The sequence below is a fragment of the Camellia sinensis genome, chromosome 1 (genome assembly GCF_055761805.1).
Source record: "Camellia sinensis isolate YWXY chromosome 1, ASM5576180v1, whole genome shotgun sequence".
In the NCBI taxonomy this organism is placed as follows: domain Eukaryota; kingdom Viridiplantae; phylum Streptophyta; class Magnoliopsida; order Ericales; family Theaceae; genus Camellia; species Camellia sinensis.
The window spans coordinates 194,842,916-194,870,678 of NC_138961.1; the positions used below are offsets into that span (position 1 = coordinate 194,842,916).

Here is a 27,763-nt window from a genome sequence, read left to right on the forward strand (position 1 = left end):
GGTCCGCCGTATGCTGCAGTAGAGGAGTATGGGGGAGTGAAAGTGCTCGGCGGCGTGGAAAACACGGAGGCAGCACCGTCAAGGGCCGCCCAGGACGGAGGCAAAAAGAAGAGACCGGCGGCAGAGTAGAGAAGGGAAAAATCCCACTGTGGATGTGGTTGTGTTGTTGTTGTTTTTTTTTTTTTTTTTTTGTGTAAAATTGTGATCGGGGTGGATCCCTGAGAGAAATAAAATATGGGTTGTTGTGCAAATTGGGAACTTGTTTTTTTTTTTTTTTTTTTTTTTTTGAAAAGAAGGGAATCGAAAAAAAATAAATAAAGAAATAATAATAATAATAATGGGTTACGGTGGGATGAAAAAAGAAAAAATATATATATATATATATAATAATAATAATAATAATAATAATAATAATAATAAGAAAAAGAATTGGTCAAATTGGGAGTGTGTGAAGAATTATTATTCTAGAGGATGGTGGAAATATATTGGGGGAAATATATTATAATATATATATATATATATTAAAAGAAAAGAAAAGTGGGAAATCACGTGGGTGTTGTGTGTGTGTGTGTGTGGGTGTGTGGTGTGTTTTTTTTTTTTTTTTTTTTTTTTTTTTTGGTGTGCATACAAAGCGTGCACTGTAAAGCATTACGGGAAAGGGAAGCTTGCAGAGAAAAGGGTCATGTGTGTGTTGTCGGTGGAAGAATAAGAATAATAAGAATAATAAGATATTAAGGACAAAAGCATGTGCCCTGGGTGGGAAAGTGAGAGAGAGAGAAATGCGTTGAGTGCAGTAGTGTTTTCCGAGAGGGAGAGAGAGTAGGTTGAGAGAGCTAAACCTCCCACCACAAATGATCAATTTGGGTCTAAAATCCATTGCTTTCTCTGCCAACTTATCATAATCAATATACCCAGTACTTGAATCCACCTTGTAAGGCAAACTCTCAAAGTAAATCGAGGTGGCAGAGATCTTCTTCCCACCAGAGGTGTAATACCCATGAGTCAAATGACCACCAGAAGGCAAATCCAGGCCCATGATCCGATCATGGGGGTTGAGAACAGCCGTGTAGGCTGCGAAATTGGCGGGACTACCTGAGTATAGTTGAACATTGACAGAGAAAGAGAGAAGCAGCCGAGGCGAGTGAGGTTGCAGGTGGGGGTGGCTCAGTCGCGGAGTTGTGGCTGGAAATAATGGCCAGGCTGGAGGCGACAGACACGAGGTGCGTAGGTCGCGCAAGCTGGTTGGTTGAGCACACAGGACAGATCTCATATACGGTGTTGCCATGTAACCGTGATGGAAGAAGAGGTTCGGTTATGGAATTTGTGGCAGCGGATTCAAGGTATGTATTTGTGATATGTGTTGAAAAACTCCCGCGGGCAGCGAAGGCAAGGTTGCCGGCCGGCTGTCCGGCGGAAAGAAAGGAGTATAGGCCTAAATCTTATAGCTCTGATACCATGTAAAATATATTGATAGAGATAAATTGTATGTATTATTGATTGATATATGTTGTTGTTCTGTCTATTACAAAGGGTTCCTTATATAGATGCAGGTGTAGTGGATGGTGGTAGTAGGTGAGTGTAGTAGGTGAGTGTGTGGTAGGTGATGGTAAGCGTGTGGTAGGTGATGGTAAATTTTAACATACCAATCGAACCTGAAACTTAGAGCCCTAAACTCTGGGTCTCAAGCGATTAGGCTAATCCCTTAAAAATTATAAAAGACCAAGTTTAGGGTTGTTGTTTCCGCCATAAGATCCATTCAAATCAATTGGTCTCTATGTTATAAGAAAAAATTGATGGTACATATTTTTTAGTAGTGTGTACTTAAATATCCAGTTATGATTTTTGTAATTTTGTTGTTATTATTTTTGTAGCGTTAGATATGATTTGACAAAGATTTATTGTAATGTTAGATATAATATTTTGTAATTTTTATTTTGGTTATGATTGAAGAAATTTTTAGTTAATAATCTTACTAACAAGTACCTATAGGATACAAGTAAAAGATAAAACATTTATAGAATACAATTCACTTTTTACTAATTTCAATGTGCTTTTATTAAAATTAATATACTTTTTAACATTTTTACATATTTGCAATATTAAACAATGTCTATAAGACACTTGTTAGTATTTCCCTTTAGTTAATCCTAAAAAATATTTGGTTATGACTCTTAATTCTGATTTGATTATAAGATTGATTATGATCCATCATGATTATTATTTCAATTATGAATATATATATATATATATTATTATATTTTAAGGGTAAGTTTGGAAACTACCTATAGCAATAGTTAAAAAAATCACTAAAAATAAAAAAAGCTAAGAAATTATATGGAAAGGTAAAAAATTATAGATTCTCTTTACGTTGTTTTGTAAAAAAATAAAATAAAATAAAAAATTATCTTAAATATATTAATTTTGTTTTATTTTATATTTTAATTTAAAAAATTTAAAAATTTAAAATAATATATTTCTAAACCCACCCTAAGTAATATTTGATTATAATTTATTATATAAATTTTAATTATAATTGAAAATAATTTAATTTTAGCATTTTGTGATATCAAAATATCGCAAATGACATGGATGTGAATTACTTTATTCTATTGTAGCCGCCTTAAAAGACAAATGGAGGGAAGTGATTGACTATCATTATTGGAAGTAGTGGGTCAAAACAAACGTTTAGTAAAAATATAGGGTGGTAAAAGTAATTAATCCTTGAAAAAACATGTGACCAAACAGCTAGTCACAACCACTGGCCACACCGAAGGGACAGAATGCCTGTTAAAAAAAAGGAAAATGTCTCGTAGCTCAAATTTTGTGGCTCAAAAGTGGCTCAAATGGCCAAAACGACGTCGTTTTGGTCATTTTTATGTTGTTCTGTACTCAAAACGACGTCGTTTTGGCCATTTGAGCCACTTTTGAGCCACAAAATTTGAGCTACGTAGCATTGTCGTAAAAAAAAATAAAAAATAAAAAGACGGAATAAAATACATATAAATGACATAATTTATGTCCTCAAAAAAAATGACATAATTTACATGATATAAAACACACGTCTATATAAAAAAATTTAAAAATTATTTGGTTGCTAACATTTTTCAAACCCGAAAATGAGTTGGACTCCATTGAAATGTTGGGGTCTCCTCCCATTGGTTAAAAATTGTTTTTTTTTTTTTTTCTCCATTACCTGCCCCCACGTGGAGGTGGAGGTGCTGGGGGTGCCTCCATACTGGGGGTCGGAATCACGACACTTTCAAACACACCCACCCCCCATGTGAGATGTGTTTGGAGTTTGTGTTGGTAAAATTATTTGATTGCTAAGACCATCTCTAACGGTTCACCAAAACTGATATCAAATTCAAATTTTGATAAAAAAACTGCTGTTCACTGCTCTAACGGTTGCACCAAATGAATATCAGATTGAGATTTCATCAAAAAATTTATCAAACTAACGACGAAATACTGATTTCACCAAAACACTGTTGGTGACCGTTGGAGGGAGACCAACCGGTCAACCAGCCGGTTGCCCGGCCGGTTGACCAACCGGTCGACCAGTGAAAGATTCAAACAGTTCAGGAAAAAAGTTCAAACCGTAAAAAAAAAAAAAAAAAAAAAATTGCCTAACCGGTCAACCGAAAAAAGTTCAGAAAGTTCAAAACAAAGTTCAGACAATTCGCGAAAAAAAAAAAAAAATTGCCTAACCGGTCAACCGGCCGGTCGACCACCCGGTTGTCCCGGGATAGATTTGGTGAAAGGTGAACTGTTGGAGTGAGTGGTATCAAATTTGGTGAAATGGGTCATTTTTGACTCAGATTTGATGAAAAATTTAAGTCACCGTTGGAGATGCTCTAACATTTTCCAAAAGCTGTCACCTAATTTTCTAACCACAACCTACTTTCGACAAAGTACCAAAAATCTATTTTCTAATTTATATATATATATATATATTCACACAAATCAAAATAATATGAAAGCAATGATTGTTTTTGAACTTTTCATTGGATTTGTTTTCACAAACACAAAAAACAAAAATGAATAAAACGAAAAAAATACCTGTGCTCCTTATGCCAGGATTGATTGGCTAAGCGAATCCCTGATCTTCTAACTGATGGCAATATTTCACCCCCAGAAAGAGATAATTTAAAAATCAACTCGGAAACAAATGATAATAATAATAATAATAATAATAATAATAATATTCTTACATACTGTGGGCCATACCCAGTGGTTTAATTCACTTATCAATAACACCGCTATGCTCTGCACAAACAGCTCTATATACAGTGTAAAAAAAGTCATACAAGCGGATTTTTATCTGTTGGCAAAAATTAAGTAATCTTTTAAATTCCAAAAAACAGAAAAAGTAACATCTTTTAGATAAGGGTAAGTTGGAGCTTAGGCCGGTTGGGTTGGGGCTCCACAACCTCCATATGAATCCTCACTGTCTGAAGAACACCATATGAAATGCTACCATCACTCTTCTTAACCTTCTGCTGCTGCTCATCTACCAACCATTCTCCGCCACCTCCTTTATCACCTCTTGCCGTCAAGTAGACAGGCCCCTCAATACCATACCTGCACACAGATTATTTTGGAAAATTTATATATTAAAAATAAAAATTAACATCAGATAGATGATCATCATAAGAAGCGTACATGCTAGCTGGACAGCCACAACAAGGGAAATTTCTTCGGGCGTGTTTTGAACAACATTTCGTGATACGAGACCATTTTGAAAAAAAATTGGGTTACGAGAAAATAGGAGCAATGAAACTGAACAATTATACATTTCATAAGATTACATCATTATACAAATAATGTTTCTGATTATGGTAGGCATTTCCAGGATAATCTGATTGACAGATTGTGCACGCTACTATACAAAACTGGCGAATAAGCAAAATGCATTTAATACATAAAGTAAAAGCATGGGAAGTAAGAGCAAAGATGGGAGCAAAAGCAATATGGCACAGTAGTTCATTTGGGAAGAGAGAATTGAACTGCAAGGGAAGAGAGAATGGAACTGCAAGAGGGCAATAAGACATACTTGGGCACAAAAACAATGAAGCCATTTGATCTTATTTTCACAATTCTGGCCTCCGTGTCCGTGGGCCTGCAAGAGGATAGAAAATTATGAGAGACAGAAAGAGACAGACAGACAGAGCGAGAGAAAGAGAAAGAGAGCATAAAAAGGTCTGTACACGTACCGTTTCCGGAAATAGATGAGAGTATGAACCTCTACTGAGGCCCGGCTCGCCATCTGAGCATTCCTATGCCGATAATTTAAATCTGAAGGGGACACATGAAAACAATTTTTTCTTATATTTCAAAATAACTAAAAAGATAGCATGCTTTAGCTTTAGCAATCCGCATATTGATAAATGTTAATCACAGTGGAAAACGCACCATTTGCATATTTAAAGCATAATAGCATTTGTTTCTATAAAAAAATCATAGTCAGAGATGAGAATATCAATTTATGCAAGTCTGGAATAGACCTAATATCTGAATTGAAAGAGGCTATCAGATGCCAAACTAGTGTTTTTTAAACCATAAGACATGCCCAAAGATAGCCCACTGGCCACTTCAGTGCTATTAAATCATTTCAAGACACCAATCACCAGTCCTATCATCTTGCATTTTAAACATTTGTTGAAACCACCAATATGCTCAGCATGGACGGCAAGATATTTCCCAAATTCAAAAGAGAGTGCAGAAAACCAGGTATATGATTTCATGAAAGGAGACATAAAGATAACACTCGGCAGAGAAGTAATCCTTACTGTCGGCAATACTGGTAAGTTGGGGTCTGTCTTGAAATATGGCTGGAAGCTTGTAGATGCCTAAAGATGCAGCAAGTAACCTGTGTACAACGACATCTGCCAGGAAAGGACATTCAATAATCAAAAGATTCTCTTTTTTTATTTTATTTTTTATCTGCTTTAAGGTAATCACAACAAAACATGACTCACTCACCTGCATATCTCCTAATAGGAGAGGTAAAGTGTGTATAAAGAGGTGCTGAAAGGCCATAATGATAAAATTCTTGGGGACTAAGATCTCCACTACAGAAGTAAACGGCCTGAATTTGTAAAGAATTGGAGAAAAAATCAATGACAAGATAAAAGTTATATAAAGTTTCTTATGCAAAAACAAATTTGAATTCATTAAAATCAGGGAGTAATTACTTGTGTCATGCATCTAGTAGCCAGGATGCGAATGAGCTTATTGAAGTATGGATCATCACCCTGCAACACAATTTCTTAAGAACAAATTTGTGTAGACATAACAAAATTGAACACCGGGTAGATGACAGATTGATCAATAAGAAATAGACATAGATCTCTATGTGTGAATGTGTAAGAGAGAGAGGGAAAGAGAGAGAGTAGCAGCGAGCAACTAAATAACAAGAAACTAGACACCATACAACCTAGCTACAACCAGTTCTTATATTGAATAATCTCATCTTGACATACTAATGCAAATGTGAACAGTGAGACCTAATAGATAAAAATTTCCACGTGTCCAGCATACATGTCCTAAAATGATAACTCACCACAGCACAATCAAGTGAATCTGCCAATGCTTTGGATGTGGACACATCCAAATGAAGGCCAACAGCAGCAGCCGTACGAAGCAACGGTTCAAGCATCTCCTTGGTTGGACTAGGATGGCGCCTGCAAAATTAATGACCACATGAGCTAAATGCTGCAAAGAGCTTAACACCCAAATTAAGAAAATTTAAATATTAATGAGATTATACATCAGTAACTGAAATCCAACAACTATTATCCACCTAAGTTGGACAAAATACAGAATATAACTTGTCCACCGTACAGAAGTGTGCCAGTTCAGATCTACTTCTACAAATTTCTGCTTCTCGGCAATAAATCATGTTAGAATTTACCATCACCTACCACCAATTTACCATCACCTACCACCACCTACTCCTCACCTACTACACTCACCCTCTCCTATATAATGAGCCACTCACCATTTGTAATATATATCAATATACATCAATCAATAATATATCAATTTTTACATGGTATCAGAGCAAGGTTAAGAATTTAGTATTTTCGCTTCACCGGCGGGCGGCAACCTCGCCTTGGCCGCCCGCCGGACCTCAACCTAGTCCGCTCGACTTTTCTAGCTTCACACCTTCCTTAGTAGCAGAAACAAGCTTCTTCCTTCAATTGCCCAACAGCATACTCATCAATGGCGTCCATCATGAAGAGCACTTCATAGTCCTTCTTCTTGAGCCGCTCCAAAAATGGCTATATCTGCAACAAGATAAGCCGAGTAGAAACCAACACCGAATTGACCCCACCCTCCTGGGATGTGGTAGCTTGATGGTGGCGTGGCGCAAGATGCGTCTCTGAAGCTCCTCAACTAAGGGCATCACAGAAGGGTCTCGAGAATTGAGCAAAAGAACTTCCTGAGCTGTGATTATGGCTTTGATGTGCTCGAGATTTATCCCGATGGCCCGTTCGCGACCCAACACCGTGGACGGGTACGACAGAATTGGGTCCAAGATCCGGAGATCTCTGGCGGGCAGACCCGTTCGCCGCATGATAGCGTGCTTCCCGGCCTCCTCGACCTGTGCTGCTCTCGCTAGAATGAGCGTAGAGTGTTGAATAACACAGCTTATCAATGGCGTTCCACGACCATCTGTCCCAAGAAATGGTTCTCTAGCACTTCGCCGTCCAACACCTCCGTGCCATGCTCCCTGACCAACTCACCCACTCTCTCTCTCTCTCTCTCACTTTGCACCCACTCTCCCAATACCACCACTATGGCCATTTTCCCACTTTCCTTGTCCCTCCTTTATTTTCACCATCATTTCTTTCAAACTTTTCATCACCTTTATTTTGTTCTCTTCCTGACCCATCTTTTTATATCCACCACATGGACAACCGACTCAAAATAATATATATTATCCCAACTTTCATCATTAACCAAGCCAGACCGTCAGATCTCTGCCTCTCCAAACATGGAGCCCTCACTATTCCCATCATGAAAGAGAGTGCATTAGAGGCATGCATCACCATCAACTTTCATCATTCAAATTAATTAATCCATCAATTTTAACAAGCAATAAAAAATAAAAAATAAAAAAAATTATTTTTTATTTCTTTTCTCCAAACCACTTTCCTTTTATTTATTTTATTTTATCTTCCTTTTTTTTTCGTAACATAAAAAAAAAAAAAAAAAAAAAAAAAAAAAAAAAAAATTCATTCACATGGCATGTATCTTCTTTCCACCGAATACCACCCCATTGTCTGCAGATACACACACACACCCTTGCACTATACCAACCCATTATAATATATTAACATTCACTATCCTAGCCCACAGGTTCCAACCCCCCACTGGTTTTATTTTCTTTTTCCCATACTCATCATCACCATACTTGTCATTCCAAAAAAAAAAAAAAAAAAAAAAAAAAAAAAACCAAACATTTAACACATTTGCACAACACCCATTTTTTTATTCATCTCCGGGATCAATCCCGATCACAATTTTACATAAAAAAAAAAAAAAAAAAAAAAAAAAAAAAAAACACAACCAAAACAACCACACCCACAATGGGATTTTTCTCCGCTACTCTGCCGCCGGTCTCTTCTTTTTGCCTCCGTCCTGGGCGGCCCTTGACGGTGTTGCCTCCGTGCTTCCTAGACCACCAAGCAAGTTTCCTCCTCCCTGCTCCTCCACTACAGCATATGGTGGACCTCTCCAAATCGGAACATCACGGTGGCCTTCCGCTTCAGCTCCCTGTTTTCTGCCTTTAGCACACTTATCTCTGCTCGCGCATCCTTATACATGCGTTGGAGCAGAGCCAGCTGGGAGTTTAACTGTTGCACTTCATTTGTCCTGCACTGCAGCCGGTGCGACAAGTTTGTGACCGCTGTCATGGTTTCCACACATGACTTCAGAGTATACTGATTGGCCTCAATATCAGTTTGCACCGCCATTTTTTGCTCCACTGACCGCATCGGAAAGTTCAAAGGAGCAAACCCAGAAGTGTTTGGTTGGGGTTCACTGGCCACCGCACCAGTTATTTCTCTTGTGGACTCGTTCAGTTCTGGAAAGAGCGTAAGCAGACCACGGGAAGAGGATGCCATGTTCTGGGTAGCTGGACGGGAAGAAGAGGCCATGTTATGGTTGCTGAGTGTTTCAGAGATGGGTTGGTTACAGAGTGTTTACAGAGTGTTACCAGTGTATCTCTCTCAGCCCACGAAGAGTTTTTCAGAGGTTTCAGACTGGTTTGATTTCCACATGTTCTCTCAGCCTCCGCCTTCATTTATATAGCACATGACGAAGAGGCCGACACGCGCACTGTCGATCACGTGCATCGCCGCGTGTCTGGCGCGCCTTTTGATGGCACGCCTTTTGAAAGATTGGGCACACCTTTTGAGGGTGCGACTTTTTAAGGGTCCGACAAGACTCTGTAAACTGTCCCGACATTGATTCCGGTTAGCTCCTTTATGGGTCCGACAAGACTCTGTAAACTGTCCCGACATTGATTCCGGTTAGCTCCTTCAAGGGTCCGACAAGACTCTGTAAACTGTCCCGACATTGATTCCGGTTAGTTTCTACAAGGGTCCAGCAAGACTCTGTAAACTGTCACAACAACTGTCAGAACATTGTCTGCTACAACGGTCCGACATGACCCCATAAACTGTCTTCTACATCGGTCTGACACCACCATACAGTGTCCTCTACAACGTTATGACACCCCCATACAGTGTCCTCTACAACGTTATGACACCACCATTCCGTGTCTTCACCAATGGTTTGACACGACCATACAGTGTCTCCTATCCTTTTTTATTTTTATGTATTTTCTTGTTTTGTTCCTCTCTTCAAACTCAAGTTGGTTAGTTTCTATCCTCCTTGAGTTTGCGGGGGGCTGTTAGAATTTACCATCACCTACCACCAATTTACCATCACCTACCACCACCTACTCCTCACCTACTACACTCATCCTCTCCTATATAATGAGCCACTCACCATTTGTAATATATATCAATATACATCAATCAATAATATATCAATTTTTACAAATCATATTTAACTTTTTTGCAACAATATTCTCGCAGTGTTCCTCCTTTTCAATAAAGACCAGCGCCAGTTAGTGGACGGTCGATCATGTATCATCATTCTGACTTTTGGATATTATCAGTCATGAAATATTTCTTAGACAGATATATTAGAGTGAAATGGGGAACATTTAGAGATCTACAACTAAACAAGTTTTCTTTGTACACCGGTAAATCAATAGAATCTTCTACTCTTACACTTCAATTCTGGACATCTACTATGCCAATGCCATCCACAACATAATCTTAAGAGGCTACCAAGCGTGTGTGTGTGTGTGTGTGTGTGTGTGTGTGTGTGTGTGTGTGTGTGTGTGTGTGTGTGTGTGTGTGAGAGAGAGAGAGAGAGAGAGAGAGAGAGAGAGAGAGATCTCCAATAGTCACCATCAGATCATTCCTAGACCCTGACAGTAAAAGAAAAGTAGGCCAGAAAAACAATATACATATATAATATTCCAGAAGACAGCTTGATGGTGCAATGAAAAGCGACCTATACCTAAGCAATGAACATGGGGGGAAATGTTCCAGGATTTTTGCTGCTACTGAAATATTAGCAGCAAGCATAAATTCCTCAACCATCTGGTTTGCTTCTCGAATTTGATACATCCCTGCAGTCACATATCATGCATTAGGAATTAATATTAATACACAAGTAAAACAAAATAAACCACTAAATCATTAATGGAAAAAAAAGCAAAGTGGAACGAAACCAGAGAACCCAGATAGACATAACTACAGCATGCATCAGATAATTGAGAAACTTCAGCACCTTAATGCAAATTTGGGGGCTGATTTCACTAGGACACTAGACACAAGTATATAAATTTATATTAAAACACTAAACACCAGTTTATATAGGATGATTTGGGCCTTTGAGTCCTGAAGGAATTCTAAAGTGTGCAGAGGAAGGATAACAATGAACAAACAACAATATATTTAATGACAACAATGGCTCCAAGTCTCATTCATCGATTAATCCTACAAATGGTATTGGCTACCTCTTAACAGCTAAACTAATCAACTTTCTTCGTTTAAAAAGGTCAAGTCAACATACCAATATCAAGAGGGTCATGAGTTTCAGTATCAATCTGAAATTTCACTTCAGCGGAGGCAAGAGTCAATGCTCCTCTATCAATACGCCTCTGCCTCATTACCTGCAAAAACAGAGTCCATTCACAATTAGCCAATACTCAATTGAATAAATGACGGTAAGTATCAACCTGAGTATGAATACCTTTGCTAAAACATTCATATTTCTCAAATCTGTAGTTAGCGGATCCATCAAGCGGCTACAATATACATGTACAAAAAAGTCATCAATATGGAAACTGGTAGGCAGGAAGCTTCAAATACAATAAATAAATAAATGCAGATAACCTTAGGGGCAAGAACAGACCCAAAGCGAGTCTAAATGTATAAACTTACACAGGTAACTGGATATCAAAAGGTCAAATGCCCATTATCTTTCTTAATCAAGATTCAAGACTGTTTTTATCTTTTGTTTACAATATCGCTAAGCACCAATGCAACATTCTCAAGCCCCCACAACATAGAAACTAGTAATATGAAGCAATTTGACTGAATTACCAGCTTTATCATTTAGTCAATAAAATGATAATCAAAAGCATGCCCTTTTTCAAACAGTTCCTTTGGGGTTCAATCATTTGTCAGGTCAAAGGTTCAATAAAACTTGTGTACACCTGAATTAACAAGGGTGGCAAGGGTTTCCATACTCATGCAATGACCGCGTAGACACAAGCAACCTACGCATTCATAATACTGGTGGCCATACAGCATATGGGTTGGTCTCAATCGTTGACATCTCTCACTCCAATTCATGTGAAGATTTACACAACTGGGTTGGAATTCCATCTGCCTTGATATATATATATATATATATATATCTTCTCAAGATATTGAAACTCGGATTCATTGTACACAGGCATCACTGAAGTATGAACAATAAATCAATCAATCCACCATGAAAAATCTGAACACAATTTGTGTCAGAACAAAAATCCTGGTAAGAATTGAATATATCTTGTTTATTATGAATAACCTCGGCCTTCTACTCCCCTTTTGTGCACCATAAGCTAGCACTGACACCTTATCAAGAGCACCATCATTGGCCTTCTCTGGGTTTTCTAAATCTAGATAATTGGTATATCAAATTCTTTGAATGTCATATTACACCTCAAGTATTGCTACTCTGTACTATGCCTTGTTAACTTTTCCATGGTCACAAGCAAAGCTTTAAAATATATGCTGTGTGTTTATAGCTGCATTGAGATAATTTAATCATCTCCAATGAAAAATGGTGGTTGATTCATGTTGTAAGAAAATGATGGCCAAAGATTTAGTGGTAAATATGATCATACTATTGAGACTACATAAAGCTGAACAATATCTTTATCTCATAAGTTTTTTCCTAAGTTAATTAAGGGGTAAGGTATAACAAGAAAAATTAGATATAGCACCTATCATCCATCCTGGCTTGAGCTTCTACATAAGACAATGCTGCACATGACTTGATGACACTTTTTGTGAATCTTGTAGAAATAATCTCCGCTTCAGGTGTCATTTCCTGAAATTCAAATAATATGTCAAAAAAAGGTCCAAAACTTGAATTCACAAATACACATGAACACATACAAACCACCAAGATAGGGAAATAAATATATGTAAACACAAAAACCGATACATAAAAGCATAAATGCCCTTTGGTAAGCATTCCTTTAGCAAGTAATCCGTTGCGTGTTTCTAACACTTAAGGGCTCAATTATGAGCAAATATGATGTCTAAAATCAAAATAAAACTGAGCCAACACCATTCATTGGTACAACTAAAGGAAGTGTAAAGTGTGAAAAAAAGAATGGAAAAGATGCAACATGTGCAAAAACTAATTATGGTGAAAAAGATTAATTAACTAAAGCAAAGATGACTAGTTCCACAGTCTTCCTTATCTGTTGATGAATTTATTCAAAAATGTGGAAGAGCAAAGTGTTATCTAATAAGATCCTCATTTCTCACCAAAATAGAGTAAGAAAAGAAAGAATGCAAGTTTAAACTACAGAATTCGACACTGCTCCTAAAAAGCATTCTAAAATCAAAACAGCCCTTTGTTCCAACAATAGAAAACGTAAATCTCAGGTCAGTTGTTTTTTAACACAAAAATGGACCATAATGATTGGACTAATTGAACACAGGGACCTCTAACATAAGGAAAAAAAATGGCTTCTGCTTTCTGAAGTTTATCAGTATTTGGCAACTATTTAACTTTCTTTCCATTCTAATTTCTAGCTTTTTCTCATCTTTTTCCATCTCAGCTCATCCAGATCAGTTGAACAATTTGACTCACAGACCAACAACCTCAATGAGTTGAGCTCCATTTGAATTGGAAATATTTGCATTACAAGCAATATTTTACAGTTTAATAGACTAAACAGTAAAATGGGTGTACTCACAATTAAAAATGGGAGTGGCCACATAACTATAATTTACCCTAATAAGGGTAAATTACAAATATACCCCCTGAGGTTTGATTAAAATACGAATCGCCCCTTGTGGTTTTGAAAATTACATTCCACCTCCTGAGATTTCTAATAACAAATCTCCCCTTTTATTAATAAATCATCACGTCAATTAACAGTTTTTAATGATGTTAAAAATATGTTTCAATTAATAATTTAGGTAATTTTATTATTATATAGGAGAGCAATTATGAATTTTATTTTTTTAGTTATTTCTGTTAAATAAAAAATTATAATAAGGGGGTATTTGTAATTTTTCAAACCACGGAAGAAAATTTGTATTTTAAGCAAATCTCAGGGAGTGTATTTGTAATTTACCCTAATAATTAATAAGGTATCAAATTGACACCATAATCCACAGATATTGATATTGCAGGTTTGGGTATTGGAGAGAGTATCAAGAACCAGTGTTTTTCAGGTCAATCAGATACATGTGTACTTACAACTCACTAGAAAAAGAAAGCTGAATCATAACAACTAGAGATTCAATCATTACCCAGATAACAGAGAATGCTAGTCTCTCTACATCAGCTCGAAGAGAACAAATATCTGCAATATAAAACTTCCATTGAGTGCACTATCCGAGAGCTACTGTGACAATTAGAAATTTTAAAACTAAGAAACAACTAGCCATAAAATAAATCAGTTGTATGTGCAACCAACAAATTCAACCAAGTTAATGGGAATGAAATATAACCTTCTGTTAAAGGTTTAGGAAGCATGTCAATTCGCCGCTCAACAAGGTACACTGATGTGCCCCTTTGTGTAGCCTCATCATCAAGAGGGGTTCCAGGGTGCACAAAATTTGTAACATCAGCAATATCTATTTAAATGTTATTAAGGATTGACAAAAAAGCTCCATGCCTAACTGATAAAAACTGAGAACCACCTTTAGACAATTGGATGTATTAAGACCAACAATAGCCCTAATCTAAGCAAAATATACAAAAAATTAAAAATTAAAATAAAAAAGATTCTTGGAAAACGTGTAAGATGGCCAACAGAAGAAACTCAAAAGAACAGTAATGAAATCCAAAGGAAAACAAAAGCCCATTTGAGCTCAACAACAAACAGGGAATAAGCATGTGTACACTGAAGAAACCAAGAAGTGAATCAAACCCAAGGTACACAGTTTTTTACAAGTATTCATGCAAAATAGTCAAGACGACAACTAGAAAATTACTATTGCACAAAAAAGTAAAGACTATAAATTGGAGTCTGGATCATTTGCTTATTATCCATTGGCCTGTGGCATATCATATGTGGGTGCTTATTTTTTCTATTTTTGGAGTGGTTTGGGTTCAACAAAGCAGAGGGTGATGGCAGTCCTCTGGAGTTGGGGAGGGGGTCAGGTTGGGAAGCGGCATCAAAAGGCTTGGTCCATGGCCCCATTGTGTTTAATGTGGCTGATTTGGTTGAAACGCAATTTGCATATTTTTCAAGGATGGCTCGTTCTCTTTCATGTTTAGAAAATAGGCTTTTTGTAGTTTTGTATAGCTGGGTTACAGGTATGGTGGATCTGGATTTGTTTGCTTTTTTGAATTTTTTTTTGATGATTTGGTTGGTTAGGTGGTCTCTCCCCTTTGATGGGGCTTTTTTTTCTTCTTTTTTTTTTTTGGGGGGGGGGGGGGGGGGGTATTTTTTAGCATCATCTTGATGTTGTTAGTAATAAAATTTTATTTATCAAATAAATAAATAAATAAAGACTAAATCATGCATGTATCAAGAATCAGAAGCAAGGATGATGAAAAAATAAGACGATCAAAAAAATTACATCTAAAATTAAGTGCTCATCCTACCAATGCAGCAGTGAGGGGTTCACTAGGTAAAGTCTTAAAAACCTAAGTTGCCTAACCTCCACATTATTTGCATGAAGTGGATGCCCTCAAACCAATGCTCAAACTTGATAGCAAAAGCTTAAAACATTGCAACAACAAAGAAATTCCCCTCTTAATGAATTTTCAATAAATATTATAGGTATTTGTGCCCTACATACATGCCACGTCATCACTTAAGAGGGGTTGGATCATCACAAGGCATGAGACTCACATTCTCACCTAGTCGCAGTGCGTCACTTCATGGCCTCGCCTTGCCTCAACGCCTCTCCTAGCCTCAGCACCTTTCCTAGCCTCAGCACCTTCCCTAGCCTTACCTCGGCTCAAGAATGTCACCCAGAGCTACACAGCTTACCTAGGTAGGGAGTAGGGTCTATGGATCCCTCAGTGCCTCAGCCATGAGACACCCGAGTGACCCATGACTCCATGCTGGATTACCACGAACCTGTAGATTGGTAGTTAAAGTTGAGGGATTAGCAAAATTGCTCAGTCCACCTCTCGAGGTGGCTCCACTTTCACCTGCCTTAGACAAGAAAGAGAGACCTATTTGACTAAGGCATATGATACCTCAAAAGGCGTATGACACCAAACTTTGCCACCCCTTGGCATAACTCTCAAGGATGAGTTGGCCTCCATGGCCCAACTATCCTACAAAAGGTTTCCATCCCATACATGGACATACACACTCATCTGATAACTCAAGGCATACCACACCTACATTTGCCACTCCTTGGCACGACCCTCAAGGATGAGCTGGCCTCCATGGCCCAACTATCCTATAAAAGGTCTCCATCCCCATATGTAGACATACAGAGACACCCTTGAGGAGAGCTCCCTCTCCTACATATCAAGAAAGAAGAAATTGGTAATTAGCAAGATAGGTAATAGTTCAACCAAATTAGTAACAAGCAAGATTTGTTTTTTCTACGTAATTAGGAAGATAGATGATAGTTTCCACTAATAGGCAAATCTTCAACATAAATAAGCTTTCAAAGCCAAAAAACAGACTTGAAACATAAACTTCTCCTCCAAGATCATTCTCCCTCGTGTCAGAAGTTCCCTCTTGTCATATATAATCAATTTTGCTGTCATGGTGTTGATATTTTTCATGCTATTAGCTTCCATTAATGAGTTTCACTAATTTCCATGATATTTATAAGGTCAACATACGTGGAAGAACCAAAAGGTCAAAGGATACGAACTCCAACTTCAAAATTTCCATTTGGAAGAGCTGTACAATGTAATGCATCATCAATATCCTTGCAACCTGCAGAAAGAGAAACATAATTATTTGTACAGAGTTTGGTATCTGTCTACACTAAAAAGAATACTATCTGGCCTCATGCAAAACTAAGAGGGTATTAAAACTAAAAGGGTATTAAGAAAGAAAAGGTCTGATAAATCTATAGATCACATACCTGGAGGATCCACGCTAAAGACACGTATATGACGCAAATCCTGCCTAATAGGATTTGCCAGATCTTCACAAGACACAGACCAAGGTAATGGCGGCAAACATGACAAAACTTGAGAAGTAAATGGTCTCGAATCTATATCATTCTCTATCAACACTACCTGCAGCACCCACATAATTGATTACTACATAATCCATAATCTTAAATTGATTCATCAAACTTCATACAGAGCTCCTAAACATAATTTTTGATTACTAAAAAATCTTAAACTGATTCATCAAACTTCTGACAGAGTACCTAAACACAATTACATAAGTGTGAAGAAATAGATTATGGTTATTGAAAGAAGAAACAGATAACTGTCCAACAGGGAAGCAAATGACCTTGGCCTTAACCCACTCACCCCAAAAAAATAAATAAATAAACTGACAGAAAGCCATTACTGCATACCTCACTTTCAGTTTCCCTGTCACCGATTACTCCTATTGTTCGTACATAATGCCCAGAAGGATATCGAGATAAACGATCCCAAGAATCAACGGCAACAATAATTCTTTTGTCCAGAAGATTTCCAAGTTGTCGAGTTTGAATCCGTATCTTTGGAAACCTGCGATCTTTAGAGACAAATAAAGCATGGGCAACACCACCAGTGCCTGCGGGCATAGGCATTGGCTCCAAAGATCCACAATATCTGCATGATATTTTGTAAAATTAAATAACTTCATCCATTTCCAGAAAAGCCAAGGAACACAAGTAACTCTAGCCACAATAATGGCTAAATTCTAGAAGAAAAATATATGCATTATAAAACTAATAATATAGAACCTTTTTTTTTTTTTTTTTTTTTTGAGCAACAATAATATAGAAAATATAACTATTGTCACCATGAAAGCAGCAACGAAGAAGCAAGCAAGAAAACTATGCATCAAGTTATTTTTATAAGCACATCAAGCTTGAAATAATTTTGACAAGCTCACCAAGCCTGAAATATATGGTATACAAAGGCAGTAAGGGAGTTATGAACCATATGACTGATATGAAATTTCAAAGAATGGAACTAACACACACTTTCTTTGTTTTGGCAAAAGATTTCTGGAATGTTTTTGGCATTTTTTGGTGTTTGGTAAGACAAAAACCAAAAATCAACAAAAATACAGCTTATTTGGGCAGAAAACATTGTTGCCACTACCACCATCACCACTACCGCCACCGCCACCAACACGCCACCGCCACCATTAGTACCACAATTTTGGAGTCACAAACAAACGTAGAAAAATGTTTTCTACACAGAAAACATTTTCTGAAGGTGGTGTTTGGTAACATTGCCTTTCAATGTTTTCTATTTACATAAAACAAGAAACACGTAATGAAAAAATTTCAGGTAGAAACACAAACCATAAACTGCCTAAAGAGATTTCTAACAAATGCCCCATCGCCAAGGTGGAAACATTCTCATAAGCAGCAAATGCAAATGAAGTTATGAGATGTTTGAGCATCAGTTATTGTGTTTTTAAGGGAAGTTGAAATCAGGGAAGAGTAGCATGAGCAGTCAACTGCCTGGTAGACTACCAAAAAGCCTTTTTTTAAGTATTTTGCCAGGCTTAAGTTAAGAGGAAAGTCTTTCAATTTGTGAATGCATTTTACTAAATGAAAAGGGAAAAAGCAAATAGCATGTCAAACTCAAACAAAAGATAACTTAACCAACCCCCAGCCTCGTGAAGAAAGCATAATCGCATTTATCAAGTAATCAAGCCATTTAACTTACGAGTGCCAGTTCCGTTTTATGATACCAACAATACGGCCAGATGGACGAGAAGATACAGTATTTGCACCTCCCGCAGAACCTTGTGCTGGATTTGGAACTCTAGGAGCATCATCAGCACTGCTTGGAACTAGATGAACATCTTCTTCCTCATCCTCTGGAAGATAGTTAAAAAGTTAATGGAAAGTATAATATTTTAAAGCATGCATAGCACACTCCTAATTCACACACATGCAAGCACAAAACACTCTGTCTATGACCAAATTACATCAACCTATGTTTGGATGGCAGGAATCAAAGAGAATGAACGAGAATCTCATTACTATTTATAAAATTACTGTATCAATGTTATTCAAACACTTGGTTTAGTTAGGAATTCTCTTTTGGGAAAATGGAAAAATTTTAAATATTGCAGGCCCATCCACTTTTTTCACTCTTAAATGGTTTTATATTCCTCCAGAAATGTGAGATTACGATAGGAGTAATGGGATCAGATTTTTGATTAGTTTGGAAAGTGATTTCAGCTTGAGTAGGTAATTAGGAATTGTCTTCCCATTCCAAAAAGTGGAATATGATTCCACTTTTTGGCTTAAGACTAGTACATAATTTGTGAATCAAAGGGCAGACACAAACCCACCAGACCATCTGAATTTGATGGGGTCAGAGGAAGAGAAAAGGTAGGAATAGCCTTCCTCTATTAAAACAGGACATTCATTTTTAAGCATCCAACTTCACGCACAAGCACCCCCCACCCCCCCAAAAAAAAAATACGGAAAAAAAATTAAAGAAAAATAGAGGAGGGTGGGGAGAATCAAACATATATCTCATACCCTTATCCAAGTATCAATTGTCTGATAGGTATTTGATTTATTTTGAAGAGCCCATATAACATAGCACAAAGTATACCAGCCAATTCACAACCCAAAATCTCCATGGGCAGTGCATTAAGGGGCTGTTTGGTGCAGCTTATCTGAGTTGCTTATAGCTTTTATGCAAACAGTTGGTATAGCTTCTACTTATAACTTATTAGGCAAAAATAGCTTTAATACGCTGAAAAAAGTTTATTTCTAGAGCTGAGTAAGGGGTGCTTTTGGCTTCTACTTTTGGATTGTCAGTTTTTATCTTACAATAAACAAAACCTAAGAACCATATTGTAGGTAAAAAAAAATTCCAGGAAATGTAATTTCATTGAAAGTATAATTGCATACATACAGGAATGGATAAGCATGGTATGATCATACTTAGGAGGACATTTGATGGTATGGAGGTTCCCTTGTATAGATTGAAGAGTATTCTTAGTTTTTTGAAATTTCATAACTTTCCAACCTTTTCAAATGAAGGTTCAATTACTTAACCCAAAAAAAAAATGGTATGATCATGGGTTCATGGCTGCATCTTTTATATATCCAATAACCATATGGCTGGCACTATCATACCTTCATCAGCTATGGACAATGACTTCTCTTCATGCCATTGATCTTGAGGCAAAAGTTCCACTGCCACTATATCACCATCGAAAGCCCTATTCATGTTTACACGCCCATATATGATTATCTCATCACCAATGCTCTCACTTCCTACATATGCTTCAAAAGGATTGTAACGATTAACACGAAGTTTCCCTTGATGGAAAATACCACAATGCAAGCCAGCAGTAATCTCTGACATGGGTTTATGCTGCACAAAAGGGAGAGCAGGAAAAAAATTTGTAAACTGTCTGAGCATAATTCATGACCACAATTTAGTCAATAACACATGTTACATGATATACAATCATCAGTTGTAAACATGCATTTGCAGCCAAGATTACCTCAGTATAAAGTATTTTCCTCTTTGAAGGTCTCAGATCTTCAACTTCCTCCATGCCTACATCTTCTGAACGAGGCTGAACAAGCAGGTCAAGTAATCCAGGTTGATCAAGTGATTTCACAAATGATTCAACTGAAATAAAAAGGAACTTCATTAGTCTGCCTTGTCCATATAAGATGTCCAATGAGTTCATACCATAATCAACATGTTAACAACAATATAACAGAAGTATTACCCATTACAGATGTGCATGAACTGCTAGGCAGCTTAAAAAAAGTTAGTTATGATGTTTAATCTACCTGTCTCCGCAGAAATTCCCTCTTCAGTGGCCTTCCTCTTGTTCTCCCTGTCATTTGTGATTAGTAAGACCCTACTTGCATCACCAAGATGATTTTTATACCACTGCGCTGCCACCCGAATAGCTGAAACCACGATTTCTTGTCAGGAAATGGAAATCCACAAACGCATGTCATTGCACTAGGAATGAAAATAACCACCAGAATACAGAAAATTGCTCTTATACGTAATTGTATACATAGAAAATCTAAGGCTCATATTTCCAATACTAAAATTTCCCTATTACACTGACACCACACCATCCTATGTAAGTCCACCCTAAAGTATGCCTGCAAGATCAAGTACGCGCAGGTACAAGTATGTGTGTGTATAATAAAGCACAATTTCTGTATTTTCTTACATAACCAACCTGTTAAAATCCACCTACTCTCCACCTACTTCACCCACTTAAACCTACTCCACTAAACCTAACCCACTACACCACTACCACCTCACCTACTCCACTAAACCTAACCCACTACACCACTACCACCTCACCTACTCTACTAAACCTAACCCACTACACCACTACCACCTCCACTTCACCTACTCCTTACCTACTACACACTCACCCTCTTCTATATATAGGAATCATAAATCATTGTAATAGAGATCAATATATCAATCAATAATAATACATACAATTTATTCTCTCTCTTTCTCTATACATTATTTCTTACATGGTATCAGAGCTGGTTTAAAACCTAGTATTTTCGCTTCCCCGGCGGGCGGCAACCTCACCTTAGCCGCCCGCCGGGCCTCAACCTATTCCGCTGATAAAATCAACAAAGATTTGTGCAACTGTAGTCATGTGTGAGGCTGATGGAGAAGAATTCTTCACCTCATATGACGAGACAGTCTGGAACTGGAAACACTGCAACATTCTGCTCTGGAATTCTGCAGCAGCTAGATTATAGCTTGGTTGAGTGCCAAGCTTTGGTTCTTCCACCCACTCTTGAACTTGCCCAGCAAAGTGTGAAGGTTCATGCTTGTGTTGGAGGGACTAGTGTGCGCGAAGATCAGCGCATTCTCTCCAGTAGGGTTCATGTTGTTCTTGGTACTCCTGGTCGTGTGTTTGACATGTTGCGGAGACAATCACTTCGTCCTGTTTACATCAAAATGTTTGTCTTGGATGAAGCTGATGAAATGCTGTCACGAGGTTTTTAAAAATCAGATCTATGATATTTTCCAGTTGCTGCCACCCAAAATCCAGGTTGGGGTGTTCTCAGTTGCTGCCACCCAAAATCCAGGTTGGGGTGTTCTCTGCCACAATGCCACCAGAGGCTCTTGAAATCACCAGGAAATTCATGAATAAGCCTGGAAAGAGAAAAAGCTCATGCTAGGATTTGCGAAGTGATTCGCTGCAGGAATTTTGGCTTTGGATGAAACCCTTACCATACTCCACTCATTCTCTCCAACTGTTCTAACTTTTTATTTTTATTATTATTATTATTATTATATCAAATAATCAATGCACTCATGTTCCCCACTAACAGTGTCCACTTTTGACACAAACCATTTTCAATCCATCATTTCTCCTTCACCTTTTGCACCCCACTCACCGACTCTCTCTCCACTTTATCACATGGGTTTGTCCCTCTCTCTCCTCCATTTGATTTCAAAAATCACTTATTTTTATTTATTTTTTCCAAGTCACTTTTCCTCTTTTTTAAATACCCCACTTTATTTTGAAACAATCGCACTGATGTTTTTCATATAATCCATCTATAAATATTTTTTATCTATTTTCTTTCTCCCTTGTTTTCTTTCATTTTATTTTTATTTTTTCAACAAAACACTCTCAAAAAAAAAAAAAAAAAAAAAAAAAAAAAAAAACAACATTTTACAAACTTGTCATTTCTTCATGCCGGGGATCAACCCCGATCAGCATTTTACACCATAAAAAAAATAAATAAATAAATAAAAAAACACAAAACACAACCAACACAAATCGGAACAGTGGGATTTTTCTTCTCGCCTATTCCGCCGGTCTTTTCTTCTTGCCTCCGTCCTGGGCGGCCCTTGCCGGTGTTGCCTCCGTGTTTCCCACTCCACTGGGCATGATCACTACTCCCTGCTCCTCCACTGCAGCATATGGCAGCCCTCCAAATCGGAACATCACGGTGGCCTTCCGCTTCAGCTCCTTATTTTCTGCTTTCAGCACACTTATCTCTGCTCGCGCATCCTTATACATGCGTTGGAGCAGAGCCAGCTGGGAGTTTAACTGTTGCACCTCATTTGTCCTGCTCTGCAGCCGGTGCGACAAGTTTGTGACTGCCGTCATCGTCTCCACACAGGACTTCAAAGTATACTGATTGGCTTCAATGTCCGTTTGCACTGCCATTTTTTGCTCCACCGACCGCATCGGAAAGTTCAACGGAGCAAACACAGAGGTGTTTGGTTGAGGTTCACTGGCCACCGCACCAGTTACTTCTCTTGTGGGCTCGTTCAGTTCTGGAAAGAGCGTGAGCAGACCACGGGACGAGGAGGCCATGTTTTGGGTAGCTGGACGGGAAGAAGAGGCCATGTTGCTGAGTGTTTCAGAGACGGGTTGGTTACAGAATATTACAGAGTTTCTCTCTCAGGCAAGGTTAAGCGTTTTTCAGAAGATTTTAGCAGGTTTTCTGCCTCAGCCTCCGCATTGATTTATATAGAACATGACGACGAGGCCGACACGCGCACTGTCGATCACGTGCATCACCGCGTGTCTGGCGCGCCTTTTGATGGCACGTCTTTTGATGGCACGCCTTTTTATGGATTGGGCACGCCTTTTTGATGGCACGCCTTTTGATAGATTGGGCACACCTTTTGAGGGTGCGACTTTTTAAGGGTCCGACAAGACTCTGTAAACTGTCCCGACATAGATTCCGGTTAGTTTCTACAAGGGTCCGACAAGACTCTGTAAACTGTCCCGACCTAGATTCCGGTTAGTTTCTACATGGGTCCGACAAGACTCTGTAAACTGTCCCGACATTGATTCCGGTTAGCTCCTTTATGGGTCCGACAAGACTCTGTAAACTGTCCCGACATTGATTCCGGTTAGTTTCTACAAGGGTCCAGCAAGACTCCGTAAACTGTCTGCTACAACGGTCCGACATGACCCCATAAACTGTCTTCTACATCGGTCTGACACCGCCATCCAGTGTCCTCTACACCGTTATGACACCACCATACAGTGTCCTCTACATGGTTATGACACCCCCATACAGTGTCCTCTACAACGTTATGACACAACCATCCAGTGTCTTCACCAATGGTCTGACACGACCATACAGTGTCTCTTATCCTCTTTTATTTTTATGTATTTTCTTGTTTTGTTACTCTCTCCAAACTCAAGTTGGTTAGTTCCTATCCCCCTTGAGTTTGCGGGGGGCTGTTAAAATCCACCTACTCTCCACCTACTTCACCCACTTAAACCTACTCCACTAAACCTAACCCACTACACCACTACCACCTCACCTACTCCACTAAACCTAACCCACTACACCACTACCACCTCCACTTCACCTACTCCTTACCTACTACACACTCACCCTCTTCTATATATAGGAATCATAAATCATTGTAATAGAGATCAATATATCAATCAATAATAATACATACAATTTATTCTCTCTCTTTCTCTATACATTATTGTTTATCTTCAGCCTCACAATTGAATTCTGGGCGTTAGGATGGAGCAAAAGACGTGAAATTCTTACTTTGAAGAGGTCTTTTCAAATATTGAAAAAATAAATTCTTTTAACATGACTATTCAATGCATATCATGTCTTCTTAGTGGCACCAGCATTGATAATAAGATCCAAGTGTATGAAGTAATCTACATTTTCTGCAACATTTGCACTATCTTCTCAAATATATCGATTATTAGCAGCATTGTCAGGTCTGCAGAGAGTCAGAGACTGGGAATTGTTACTTTACCAATATAGAACTCAGCAAAGCCTTTTCATAACTTTTTGGCTGATAGAAACGTGTTTCAGTTCATGGGGATATCCAGAAAATAGAGCAACAAGTTCAAAATGTATAATCAATGATTAATGGATCACTACTACCACAAGGTGATTGTGTTACGTGAAAAGGAAATTTTATAGTGAATATGAGAGTCTAGACACCAAGTACCATCTCTTTCATAGCATTGTAACTGGTAGTCATTAAAAATGAATCCAACAAACAAAACATTAGCATAAAGCAAAGAAAAAACCTCTATCATTCCGATCATTTGGACTTTCACCGACCATGGCCTTCACATATGTATCCCTTCAAGAAAAACAAATAACGCACCAAGAATTAGAAGGAGTTTAGTTTGATCTTTTTGTTTCAATACTACTACAGTTGCTGCGGCCTCTACAACTGAATAAATTAAAATAAGGCCAGGCATGCAGTAACAACCATTGGAAACAGGGGCTTAAAAAAAGTAAACTACACTTTTACATAGTAGTCTAAACACTCTGATTGAGTATAAATAAATAACCATATTAATTATTTTAAAAAATGATGAATGGCCTAGCATCCAATGCGTTTATCCAACAAATGGTATAACTCAGACATGATGAAAACTAAAGAAAACCTGCCTGTGATATTCATTGGAAAACACAAAGAACTTCCTTGTAGAATTGCTGCAGAGGGCTCTGATTCTATTATAAACCGAGAGGTTCTTGTTCTTCACCTCTTCCAACACCACTGACAATATGACAACATCATCAATTGCCGGATTCTCGAGCAAGTCAATCTGAGGAACACATGCATTCAAAACCAAATCAAAATTTCAATTACCCACAAAAATAAATATTGATATGTACCATTTTAAAAGTAAACTAAATAAATAAGAAGACGTGAAGAAAAGATACAGAGAAGTCCTGCTTTGAGAGGGAAAGACCTCCTATTGGTTCTATTTGAGAAGAACAAACCCCCAAAACCTCAAAAGAAGCGATTTCAAAATATTCCAGCCTCCTTCATTGATTGATAACGTATTTTAACACAAACCTACAAGACCCACTAACATTACAACACATGAAACCCTAACTGTTAATCTTAATTACTATTTAACTGCTAGTAACCATAATTTATACAGTCTTCCTGAAACACCATGTGGTTATGTGCCTGACCAATGGTGTTTCTTGATTTTCCCCAACTGTTTTTTTTTTTTTTGAGCCATGTAAATACATAGTCCCTTGCTATTGGATGGGCACACTGTCAAAGTGGTGATCATGGAAGACTAGATAATTACTCGCTAATAACCACCAAAATGAAATTAAAAACAATTGCATACGTATCATCTACACTATATATAAGGATGAACACCATTTTGGTGTTCCCCCATTTGAAAGAGGTGTTAATATGTTCTCTACCAAAATTGTCTTAAGAAAATTCACTAATATACAATTTAAAGTGCCTTCCTAAGAAGTACATATATGGACATGTGACATGACATAAATATGATACGAACACGCCAACATGACAATTTTTAAAATCTGTAGGGGACACACAAAATATATTTATTTTATCTCATAGATAAAAATGCAAACTAACACGAACTCCTATACATTTACATTTTTTTTTTTTTTTTGGGTCACTATATGCCAAGTCACGTACATGTAAGTGATGGACACATGTGTTGTCCAAGCGTCCAATTCTTCTTTTCTTTTTTTTAATTAGTACACGTTTTGACTAGTGTCGGTGTCCAACACAAACCCGCCACCTTTCTAAAAAAATGTATGTGCTTCTTAGGTGCCTTCTATATTCATTCACTAAAGGAGCAATATAGAAACGAAATAACTCCAATGTTTAGCAATTCCCAGCAACTATCCTCAACCCTCTCTCTCAACAGATTTGATTGTGATATACAGTAGACGCAGAGTGCACACTGCATGCATGCGTCATTATCTTAAATTAGCAGCCTCCCCACTCTCTTCAACCATTTTTCATAATCTCTTAATATATAATGAGCCACTTTTTTCCAAATTCAGATCGAATGATTTGAAAAGGTATAAAATTCCTAATATATCCAAATATTATTGAGAGAGCATGAAAGTTCTTAAATAAAATCATTAACTTGCAGAGAAAAAAAAATATTAACAGGCTTCAACTTGAGGGGAACAGCAAAATGGTGTTCACCCTTTGTATGTTACACTATTTTTATAGCATATTCAATTGTTTTTCCACAGAAAGAAACGCAATCATCAATTCGCCAGCAAAGTTGAGCACAAGAAGGAAGTTCTTCGGTGTCTCTCTCAAAATCTTTCCTTTTTTTTTTTTCCAATGAATTATTATTCCATTGCACACACATACATACACATGTATTAACATAATGTAAACTGCGTAGAAATCAGAAATCAGAGGCTACCTGATTGAGGACGACGTTGGTGTCAAAAATAAGAATGGTGGGGGCAGAGGAGCTCAAGCGAGCACTTTTAGAATCGCAGACATTGCAAAAAGGGGCTCCGCAGTAGATATCGTCTCTCAGATAGTGTTCTCTAACGACCTGTGTGTGTAAAGGATATCATTTTAAACACTATATAAACTGAACCAATGAAATTGAGAAGGAGAAGAAGATGCAGCAAATTAGGGCTAGGGTTTTAGGAATGGCGGGCACAGACCTTGATAACTTTGCCTTGCTTCGTTTTGCGGACAAAGGACTTGCTCTGCAACATCTTTCTAGACTAATTTGGCTCCGGCGTCGCTTTACCACTCTCCCAATTTCGAAACTTCTGTTGGCCTACCACGGCGAGTATGGGTTATGTATACTTACTTGTATCTGCAGAATTGCCTGTATGCTTATTCCTTCCTTAATTGTCTAGTTATCAGTAATAATCAGTAGTTGTACTGCGTTTCGGCGCCGATAACATGTATACGCTTACGCACCTAGTGGTAGCTTCACCGTCTCGGGCTCGATTCTCTCTGGCGCACGGACACAGGCCCATTGTTTTGATGAGCGGGTGTTGAATTATGCGGGTTTCCGGTCGGGTCGGTT

At 37.8% G+C, this 27,763-nt stretch overlaps 1 protein-coding gene across 1 annotated transcript; it reads right to left on the bottom strand.

Annotated features, from left to right (window-relative positions):
* Nucleotides 1–4,161: 4,161 nt before the first annotated feature.
* LOC114261881 (exosome complex exonuclease RRP44 homolog A) lies at nucleotides 4,162–27,763 on the bottom strand. The gene is made up of 24 exons (XM_028202207.2): nucleotides 27,390–27,763; nucleotides 27,137–27,274; nucleotides 25,365–25,522; nucleotides 24,995–25,050; nucleotides 20,757–20,879; nucleotides 20,459–20,589; nucleotides 20,085–20,325; nucleotides 18,652–18,805; nucleotides 17,337–17,577; nucleotides 16,890–17,046; nucleotides 16,670–16,738; nucleotides 14,334–14,459; nucleotides 14,133–14,185; nucleotides 12,584–12,690; nucleotides 11,341–11,395; nucleotides 11,161–11,260; nucleotides 10,603–10,714; nucleotides 6,563–6,683; nucleotides 6,195–6,254; nucleotides 5,983–6,088; nucleotides 5,790–5,885; nucleotides 5,214–5,295; nucleotides 5,054–5,119; nucleotides 4,162–4,581 (listed from the first exon to the last, which is right to left on the bottom strand). The coding sequence occupies exons 1-24, from the start codon at nucleotides 27,441–27,443 to the stop codon at nucleotides 4,380–4,382; spliced, it is 2,808 nt and encodes a 935-aa protein (XP_028058008.1). The 5' UTR covers nucleotides 27,444–27,763; the 3' UTR covers nucleotides 4,162–4,379.